We start from the raw sequence: 11092 nt of genomic DNA, 5'->3' as shown, positions 1-11092 counted from the left end.
AGTGAAGACTGTGGATCCAAACATATAGAAATTTTTGACCCATTTCTTAACATGGCAAAATCATTTGCAGTAAAGCAAGCACTGCCAGGAAAAAATCCACTGTGACTTCCATTTCAATCCTCCCGAGACAGTAAAATAATAATGGTGAGGGGAACTTGTGTGAAGGCCAAGGATAAGGTTACTGCCCAGGTAAGTATGTACCTTCTTAGGGACTTTATCACATGGGATGTATCCCATGCAGAAACTGGAATTAAAGTAAAAACAACCCACATGACGTTTGGGGTTAACCCAAACAAAGCAAAAACTCACAAAAGTGGGTAGTTTTTCAGACACAATGGCATCAATGGGAAATAATGCGACATTAATCCGAACAGAAAGTCGACAAGCTTTGGAGAACTTCCATAAGTAAAAAGGAGGGGGTTTTGTTGACTTTCTGTTCAGATCAATGCCACATTATTTCTCATTGACATCAACGCGTCTGAAATACAACCCGCTTTTGCGAGTGTTTTGCAGACTTTTAAATCCCGTTTCTGCATGGGATTTAACCAATTGGCCCCCAATTTGCCTGTGTGTGATAAATTCCTAGGTATACATGCCATACAGTAGGAGTACAGGTGGGTGGCACAAAAAGCTATTTTGTTTAACTTAAGTAGATATATGTAAGTATTATGCATGTATACTGGGAAGACAAAAAACACCCTACAGCTGATGTGGTTTTGTGGCTGACAATAATCTGAGCATATATACAAGGCAAGGAATGCACTTTTGTATCAATGTGAGTTTGGATGAGTGAAATGTGTGGCACAAAAACAAATTGCATTTGGATTAAACTCTCTGTGTGTGAGATGCTAATGGGGTAAAACAAGGACAGGATACTGTGTACAAGATCTGAATAATAGCCCACATGTGGATTTAGCCTCAGTTCCTGCTGAAATTGGGAGTTACACAGCTTGACATATTGATTTAAATTAAACCAATTCAACCAGTTTAGTCTCAATCTATCTGTTCTGAAAAGTGAGAAAAAGAGTGGAACAATTGAATGCAACTTCTATTGATTTGTAGTGGGCTCACACCCCTAACTTTAAGCTTGTGTGCCTTTCTTTACTTAAATCCACAGTCTGTGCAAAAACATCGACACATCTAAGCCCAATGTTGGAATAAAAAGAAAACTGGGGAAATGAAAATCCTTGTAAATTTGCTCAGTAAACTCTGAGCAGTAGATGAGTTGTTTCAGTGATGGGATCCTTACTACAAATAGACAATGCAAAAGTACTGCAACTGCACAATACATCAAGTGACCAAAGCTAATGGGATTTACATTTGGGAGAAAGGTGGGATATTAATTAATTAATTTCTATTAAATAAATAAATAAATATATTTATATTCCTAGTGATTCAAGATGTCTCTCAAGGAGAAGCTGATCGTAAATGTTCACAAAGAAGAGCAACCCCATGCCCACAACAAGATTACTGTTGTTGGGGTTGGTGCAGTTGGCATGGCTTGTGCCATAAGTATTTTGATGAAGGTAGGTAGATTGTGCATCATGTGTTGCTAAGCCAAATGGCCACACTTTAGGTTGGTTCTTGTTCTTGTCCCTTTCAAAACTGTCTGGGGATGAGTTTGGGTGATATGAATGATCTCAAAAAGATGAAACACAGGAACTATTCACCTGACACTTCATTTGCCATCTGTGTTTGCTTGTTGTTATCAAGTGTATCAGGCCTGATCTGGGGCAGCTTATGATTTAGTGATATCTTGTTTAACTATTTCACATACTATGTAACTCAAGTTGTTTTATAATCTGACAGCTTCCAGATGTGTTGGACTATAGGTTCCATGATCCCCAGTGCTAATAAAAGTTGTAATTCAGAACATCTGGTAACACCAAGTTGAGGAAGGTTTGCCCCAGTAGAATATATCTTAGGACCATAATTATAGCTAGATTTTAGGAAGGGCAGCAGGCAGTGGAGAATAACATTAAAGAGATGTGTTTTGAGATTAGTTTTGGTAAGATAGATGAAAAAACTCTGTTTCTAAGAGGAATCTAAGAACTGGCATGTTGGTTTAGTATCCATACATATTAACATACACATCTTTACATTTTGCTCTGATGATGTTGTATAAAGCACATTTAGAGGCCATTAAATAGGCAAATGTGTTTGTATAGATAAATGCATGTGTGGATACAAATTCTAAACTACAATACTATTCCAAATGCAATCGCTGGGTCACTAAAATTGACCCTGTTGGGAGTCACAACTTCCTAAACACTGATGCTTGTACTGCAATAACTGGTAAAACATATCTGATCCACCACACCAAATGCAGTCTGCCCGCCATTTATGGTAACCTCTCAGTAAGCATCCTAGTACCAACAGTCTCTGGTCTAAGTGCATGAGGGCTCATGCCACCACTCAGTGAGATAAGCTTCCCTCTGCAGTAAGATAATGGGGCACCAATGCCTTCCTGAATTGCTGCCTGTCTAAAACTACAAAAACAGAAAACTTGTCAAGCTCATTGGCTGCAAGAAGGATGATTTCCTACATTTGGCTTGGGAGGCTCTTGGGCTGTACAACCTTGCTACAGGCACAGGATTCAGGTAAACAGACACTGGTACAGTTGACATTCACTTTTTACTTTTGTAGGACTTGGCTGATGAACTTGCCCTTGTTGATGTCATAGAGGACAAGCTGAAAGGGGAAATGCTGGACCTCCAGCATGGAAGCCTCTTTCTCAGGACACCAAAGATTGTTTCTGGCAAAGGTAAAAAAAAAATTCTCACTGTCCCAGCTATCTAATTCAGACACTGTAGTTGTAGTACAAGGCAGCAACATCCAGTCTTTCTCTCCCCTAGAAGAAACCCTTCTCTTTATGGAAACCAACATGATCCCTTTCTTGTTTGAAGGGCCCTGAGGATGATGTTGCTTGATCTTGCTATCATTTTAACTGTCATGAGTTCCATCCTCTGGAGCTGTGGGATTTGAAATTTAGTTAAGCGATTTAGTTTTCTACTGGATTATTCTAATTCAGAAGAGTGAAATGTGTTCTGTCAGAGACAATTCTGAGTATCATACTAAACTACAAATCTAGGTATTCTTCAGGTTGGAGCCATGGCAGTTAAGGGTGGTATCAGCTGCAGTCCATGTGAGGAGCTGGACAGCTGATTTAGGCCTCATCCCCACCGAGTTCCCATTGATTCAATGGGTCTGGCTGTAATGAAGAATTGGATTTAGGTCTCAGTCCGAAAACAGTTTGTAGATTTCTAGTGAAAACAGGGAGATGTACCTCTGGGATATTTAAGTTGCTATGTGTTTGAAATGTAGCAATATGCCAATAAAACACTCAGATTTATGCCCAGTGTGTAACAGTTGCTACAGTGTTAGAAAAGCCACATATGCAAAGTCTGTGGAGTTGCATTGTAGAGAAGCTTTAGCTGTCATTGCTGTTTGATGAAGCTTCTCTTTGCTTCATTTCCTATCCATAGCTTTGCCTATACAATCATAATTAACAGAACAATAAAATAACTTAATTACTATGCCAAATGTATCCAACTCTTTTTGTCAGTAATGTTAAAATCACACCAGAGAGCTAAAAATCACACAGTTGCTTTCATTCTCTTTCTAATGTATTGCTATTGAAAACTGTAGCTCTGGGAGGGAACTGAAAAGACTCCAATCGTATTGAAAAATGTGATTTTTGATTAAATGCAATTTCATTCTCTCCCTTTTTTCTCTGTTGGCAGACTATGCTGTGACTGCACACTCCAAGCTGGTCATCATCACTGCTGGAGCACGCCAGCAAGAAGGTGAATCTCGCCTCAACTTGGTTCAGCGCAATGTGAACATCTTCAAATTCATCATTCCTAATGTTGTCAAGTACAGTCCCGACTGCAAGCTGCTTGTTGTTTCCAATCCAGGTTTGTCATTTCCTAATCAAGATGCTTATAGATTGCCATTGCTCCCCCCAGTGCTTTGAAAGCAAAGAGCAACTGCTCTTGTGAAGGAAACCAGGGAATTCCTAAGAGATTCATGTCTTTCTGTAAGACTGTAAACTACTGATGTGCCGTTTTCAGTCCAAAATGGCAGACCTCTTGCAGGGATGATGGAGAGGGGCCAATGTCTTCTTTCCTGTATATTGGTGGCGAGTCTTCAGTAGGTCATGTGGGCTTTCAGCTCTTTCCCCCGTGCAGAATAACCATATTTAAGGGCAATATCAGCCTTGAAACATTAATTGTAGAGTTTACTAGCACCTCACATCATAGTTTAATGTTGAATTTAGATGATGGCTAAATCAGAGGGACCTCCAATCGACCTGTTGCAGTCTTGATTGCTTCAGGGTTCCAGTTCAGATATTCTGTCTTCCTGAGTTTTCTGATACATTCTCCTTTCCTCTGTCCCCACTTCTAATAGCATGCCTGTATTTCATGCCTATTGAGCATACCCAATCTTAATGGGCTGCATTTTCCCCGTCCATCAATTTTTCTGAAGATTCCTAAACTCAGTAATTATTGAAATCCCATTGGATTTGGTGGGTCTCCCTTAAACACACTCTGTATCCAACCCATTGAGACTGCCAGTTTCTCACCAAATTGTTTCCCCTCTCTAACAGTGGATATTCTGACCTACGTGGCATGGAAGATCAGTGGCTTTCCTAAGCACCGTGTTATTGGAAGTGGTTGCAATCTGGACTCTGCCCGTTTCCGCCACCTGATGGCTGAAAAGTTGGCGATCCACCCTCTCAGCTGCCATGGCTGGATTGTTGGGGAGCATGGAGACTCCAGCGGTAAGTATTAAAATGTCTTTCTTACACAAAAACTTTTTTCCCTGTCAGATGGTGAAAATCATTTAGCTATGTGCTAAAGCAGTGGTTCCCAACCTTTCTAATGCCATGACCCTTTTATACAGTTCCTCATGTTGTAGCGACCCCCAACCATACAATTATTTTCATTGCTACGTGCAAATATGTGTTTTCCAATGGTCTTAGGCGACCCCTGTGAAAGGGTCATTCGACCCCCAAAGGGGTCCTGACTCACAGGTTGGGAACCACTGTGCTAAGGTAACTGTCACTAACACACCAGCACCCTGTAGATGTGTTACGTTGCAACTCACAGCCACCGATGCATTCTGTATTCTTGGGAGGTGGAGAGGGGCATTTTGGGAATGTAAATCTAAATGTCATGTTTGCATTGTTCATGCCATCGTAATTGGTTGCCTGGTAGAAGGGAGGGGAGGTAGGACATCTCCTTTGCCTAGATTCAGTCCCTGAACATCATGTCAATATTCCTGGGCAGACCTGGAGAAAGTTTTCTGTGCTGCTCTGTGAATATAAAAGTCAGCTTAGCCTTTCCTGCTGCATGAAGGTAACACTAGATGATCTATATTTGACTCTGGTGGATCTGTTCAGAAAAGGTCAGCCCTGTAATCTAAGTAGGCCAAACTCTATCAAGCTAAATTCTACCCTTTACTCTTAAGAGAAGAGTTCATAATAAATCCTCTCATTTGTGAATATGAATGCCCTAAGGGGCTGTTTAAAAAAACGTGTTTGTCTTAGCTCTCTGTCATCCTAAATTTAGGAGATAACGTGCAGTCAGGTCTTTCTCAGAGTAGCTAGTAGGAACTGATAGGCACAAAATATAATGATGTGAAGGAGCTTTTAAGAGAAACCTAGTATTGGCTTATGCCCTCCCTTTATTTTTTTGGGAAAAGGCATATGTTGGAGAGAGAATGAACCTGGAGTGCTAAATTACTATCAGCATAATGAGACTGCTGCCCTTCAGAATATTAGAATATCTAATACCTGTTCTGGTTACACGCAAGTTGCTGTTCTCTCAACAATGTAGGAGTCTTGTTGCATTAGATCATGGTCTTACCCAGCATTCTCATCCCATAGTAGTCCTCAAGGGAAATCCACAAAGTAAAAATTCCCCAGCGACTGGTAGCCAGAGATAATCTGATACTGGAATGTCAAGTGTGTATAGTCATTGTTTTGGTAATTGTTAAGCCATATTACTTAAATTTCTGTCTCTCCTGGCATATGGTTCTTATTGGTTCAATGTGAATACATGGAATCTGTATTCTGAAGGGCAGGATAATTTCCTAACTTGCACTGAAAATCTTGTATCATTTTATTTAGTGCCTGTCTGGAGTGGTGTGAATGTTGCTGGTGTCTCTCTGAAAGGCTTACATCCTGACATGGGGACTGATGGTGACAAGGAGAACTGGAAACAGGTCCACAAGCAAGTGGTAGACAGGTAATATTTTAATTCATCTGGGTGTTTGTGTTTCAGCCCTGCCTTAAAGGATGAAAAGACCCTAAAACTCATGTTCTGAGCAACAACAAATGCCAAAAGTTATCTCAAACTGGGAGAAAGACAGCTATAATATGGCAGGAGTGTGAATTACTTGGCCCACAAGCTAGACCCCAAAGTCATTTTAGGGTGGCCCTAGAGCCCCTCCAGGGAGCAAACTTCTTCCTAAAGCAAGGTGGAGTGGGCTTTTGCCCTAGCAAAAACAGCTCCATAATCATATGGTTTCCCACTCATGACATATTGAATTGTAGAACACTAAGAGCCACATACATGGCACAGCTGGGATTGTTTCTTAGCAGACATTTCTGAAAAATCTTGACATCACCTTTCCTCACATCTTTTTTTTTAAATGATCTTATCCATGCAGTGCTTATGAGGTTATCAAGCTGAAGGGGTACACATCCTGGGCAATTGGTCTCTCTGTGGCTGATCTAGCCGAAACCATCATGAAAAATTTACGAAGAGTACATCCAGTTTCTACAATGGTAAAGGTAAGGCATTATATCCTGAAGCTGGAGTTTGTGGCTGGTTCACAAGTGTTATTCATAGCTGCTCCAGCACCACTGATCTCTGCCCCAGAACACAAATTGGTTAATGCAATAACAGTTAGGCTTTAAAAAAATAAAATGAAATGTTGATACGGACCACGAATATTCCTTTTGAATGGCTGAAGGAACAATCACTTACAGGTGCCAACTATCAAGAAAGGAATCCAGTTTGTTGACTCCTCCCTTTCCCGACACTATTTCACACATTTTCTTCTTCTTTTGAACCAAAGAAGTAATGTACTTGTGTTTTGGATTCTTTGAAAATAGAATTTTGTGACTTTGTGCTACTACTTTTAGCGCTTACTGATCTATTATGATGCTTCCCCAAAATGCAGCAACCTTCCCCCTATAGCACTTTCAAGTCAGAATTACTGCCTTCCTCCTGAGTTTGCTGTACATCTTGGCTCTTGCAACAGTTATTTGTTGTCTAATCTAAGGCCAGTTTCTATTCCACTGAGGCACAATGGAGTAACCCACCTGTAAGTGGATCGCTGTGATGTGCCATCCATAGAATGTGCTTTTGGCATGACAGACATTTAAATTAGTAAGATTTGCCATTTTGTCATTTTCCTCTTATGACTCCTTTTCAGCACACATTATACAAATATCTGATACCCAACACAGTCTTTATGAGACAAAGAAATTTGAATGTAACTTTATTAATCAGGGATCAGGCCCAATGGTATAGTTGACTGACAGAAGTAGTTCTACTACCAGGATTTCCTGCCATCACAATCTTAAACAGAGGGCTGGAGCCAGGAGCAAAGGAGTCCTATAGAGGATGGAGGTGCTGCCAGGGAAATGCCCCCCCTTCCTGGTTCCACTGCCAGAAATGCTTCCAGCAGCAGAAACAGACTGTTGGATCCTGGCCAATATGTGCACTATTTTACAAACATGATTGTCATCACAAATGTGGGTATTATTCTGAATGCACAATCTAGCTAAGATCAGAACAAGCAGCAAGTTAATGAGGTTGACTGAGCCAAGGAATGTACAAATTGAGTGTAATATTTGGTGCATGCCCATCACAGGCAGACACAACTTAGAGCCAGCAAACCTCCAACAGGATACTTTCCATATTGTTTCTCTGCAAGGTTTGGTGCTCTCCTCCCACCAATGGGAAAACCATTTATTTACACGCAAATAAATATGTTTGCTAGTAGTCTACATTGGCTACAGTCAGGCCTCCATATCCACAGATTTTTTATCCATGGCTTGAAAATATTTTAAATATATATAAGTTCCAAGGAGCAAACCATTATATTTGCTTTTATATAAGGGACACCATTTTACTACGCCATTGTATTTAATGAGACTTGAACATCCATGGATTCTGGTATTCACTGGGCATCCTGGAACCAAACTTCAGGGGGTATCAAGGGACAATTGTACTTAGTTACATATGTGTAACTGAATAACATATTCTGGCTTGACTTTCCCAGTCCACCTTAACAACCAGCAGCCACATTGGGCAAAGATCTGTTTAGCTGCTTGGAGTGCAAGGAAGATAATGTTTCCAACGTTCTCCACTCAGTGAATGAAAATGGGACAAGGAATTGTGACAGGAGTCCTGCTTCTGATTGTCTCACTGACAGAAGGAAACAGACCCTGTTAGCCCAATATGACTGGCTGTTAAGGTGGGCTAGGCACATTTATGTAGCCTTGCAGCAAGACTACAGTGTTTCTGAATATGGAACTGTTACTGATCCATGACTTAGGAATTCACAATTGCAATATTGAATGCCATCAGTTAATTTTATTGACTCCATTCCTTTCAATGTTCTCTTCATCAGGGCATGCACGGAATTAACGATGATGTCTTCCTGAGTGTTCCTTGTGTCCTGGGCTACTCAGGAATTACAGATGTTGTGAAAATGACTCTGAAGAGTGAGGAGGAAGATAAATTGAGGAAGAGTGCAGATACACTCTGGGGAATCCAGAAGGAGCTTCAGTTTTAATCCTGGTGTCCTGTCATGTCACCACTTACTAGTATTGAATGGGTCTTAGTGGATTGTTTTGTTGCACTTTTCAAATAGGTCAAATCCTTTATTCTGTGTCTCAGCTACAAACACATGCAGAGCTAAAACCACACATAACACAGTTTTCTATTTAGTAGGAAACTTGCAGCTCCTGTGTAACACAAGCTTGAGCTGTGGCCAGAACTGGATTGTACATCTTACTATATGGCATAGAGTAATTCTAATATGCCCAGAACCAAGACAGCTGAATAAAAACCTCCTGGCCTATCCTTATCTAAAGTTAATGTCACTGTTCAGCCAGTCTTCCAAAAACTCTAGGGGAAAAAACCAAAGGCTATCTTGTGATCAAAAAGGATTGGCAAAGACAGACCAGTATTCTCTGCTAAAAGGTAGCTTGATTCTGTACTACTGAACAATCCCAAATGTATTTCCCCCAACACTGCAGCTTATCAAATCTTTGTGCATACTCTTCCAGAGACCTTTGCGTAGTCTACTGAATAGTTGTCTTAAATGTAAAGAAAAAGAACACCCTCTATGCAACAATTACAACTGATGCAATTGTCCAACTGTAGTACCAGCCCAACCAATGAAATAAAAAGTTAACTGCTACTCCTGTTTTGTCTTTGTGGTTTGTCATATATCCTATATTTAAACACTAACTTTAATGCCTGCTGCTTAAGAGTATTGTTTGTAGTGGAAACTTCTTTGTAAACATTACCTGAAATGAATAAAATTGGCTACCTACTAGTGACCAGAACAGGTTCAAGGTCTTACTGCTGACATAAATGCTGGGATCCTGCTGATGATACTGGCAGCCATAAACGCCTGCTATGCCTGTACATATGTTATCAAATTGTGCAAGGGATGTTCAGTACCTCCTTATCTAACAATGACCATGCCCTGATCGCAGTCTGGAGTGTAGAACCACAGCCAATCAATTGCTGGGGGAAGGATATCCAGTAAGCTTCTGTCATGTTTTTGTAGCTAAGAGAATTAAGATGTTATCCTCGGGTTGTACTTCCAGCTGCAAAAATGCAGCCAGGCACCACCACCCTTTCTTCACCCAGGTTACTAATTAGCATGGGGCACCCTAGCAGCACATGAGCTGCATGACAGGGACACTGGAAGAATTTTATGTGCCATCATGTTATGTAAGAATCCAAAACTTGAAGTTGGGCTACCTGGAAGATCACCTTCACTACCTTTTGGAATGCCCTTGACTTCTCATATTAAAGAGGTTGCAACCATTATGTGCTTCAGGTTCCTGCTAAACTGATCTCTTCAGCTAGCTCTTCCTAAACTGACTGCTGTGCAGTTTGAAAATTGTGTCCTGAGGCTACAATTTTTAATCTGCTGTACATTCCTTTGAAACAGAAATAAGTGGCAAATATTAATATAAGCATTAAATGTTAATCTGACCATCCCATCATAACCAGCAACATCTTGGACTGCCTGAAGGAAGAGGCCCCTCCCTCCTCAACTGTCATCTTGGCCTCAGAGGGAGTCATCAGGCAGACCCAGTAACATCAGGGACTGTCTGAAGGAAGAGGCCCCTCCCTCCTCAACTGTCATCTCGGCCTCAGAGGGAGCCATCAGGCAGACCCAGCAACATCAGGGACTGCCTGAAGGAAGAGGCCCCTCCCTCTTCAACTGTCATCTCGGCCTCAGAGGGAGTCATCAGGCAGACCCAGTAACATCAGGGACTGTCTGAAGGAAGAGGCCCCTCCCTCCTCAACTGTCATCTCGGCCTCAGAGGGAGCCATCAGGCAGACCCAGTAACATCAGGGACTGTCTGAAGGAAGAGGCCCCTCCCTCCTCAACTGTCATCTCGGCCTCAGAGGGAGTCATCAGACAGACCAGCAACATCTTGGACTGCCTGAAGGAAGAGGCCCCTCCCTCCTCAACTGTCATCTTGGCCTCAGAGGGAGTCATCAGGCAGACCCAGTAACATCAGGGACTGTCTGAAGGAAGAGGCCCCTCCCTCCTCAACTGTCATCTCGGCCTCAGAGGGAGCCATCAGGCAGACCCAGCAACATCAGGGACTGCCTGAAGGAAGAGGCCCCTCCCTCCTCAACTGTCATCTTGGCCTCAGAGGGAGTCATCAGGCAGACCCAGTAACATCAGGGACTGTCTGAAGGAAGAGGCCCCTCCCTCCTCAACTGTCATCTCGGCCTCAGAGGGAGCCATCAGGCAGACCAGCAACATCTTGGACTGCCTGAAGGAAGAGGCCCCTCCCTCCTCAACTGTCATCTTGGCC

At 41.9% G+C, this 11092-nt stretch overlaps 1 protein-coding gene across 1 annotated transcript; it reads left to right on the top strand.

The window, feature by feature from the left end:
• The first annotated feature begins 1360 nt into the window (after positions 1-1360).
• On the top strand, positions 1361-9444 carry LOC149314403 (L-lactate dehydrogenase A chain). Its single transcript, XM_089521033.1, has 7 exons — positions 1361-1526; positions 2647-2764; positions 3744-3917; positions 4610-4783; positions 6134-6251; positions 6676-6799; positions 8650-9444. Exons 1-7 carry the CDS (start codon positions 1401-1403, stop codon positions 8812-8814), a joined length of 999 nt encoding a protein of 332 aa, XP_089377159.1. The 5' UTR covers positions 1361-1400; the 3' UTR covers positions 8815-9444.
• The last annotated feature ends 1648 nt before the right edge of the window (positions 9445-11092 follow it).

The sequence above is a fragment of the Sceloporus occidentalis genome, unplaced genomic scaffold, assembly GCF_023333645.1.
Source record: "Sceloporus occidentalis isolate IW3139 unplaced genomic scaffold, rSceOcc1.0.p SCAF_4, whole genome shotgun sequence".
NCBI lineage: Eukaryota > Metazoa > Chordata > Lepidosauria > Squamata > Phrynosomatidae > Sceloporus > Sceloporus occidentalis.
The sequence above is the reverse complement of the archived record's forward strand: the minus strand, read 5'-3'. Positions and strand labels throughout refer to the sequence as shown.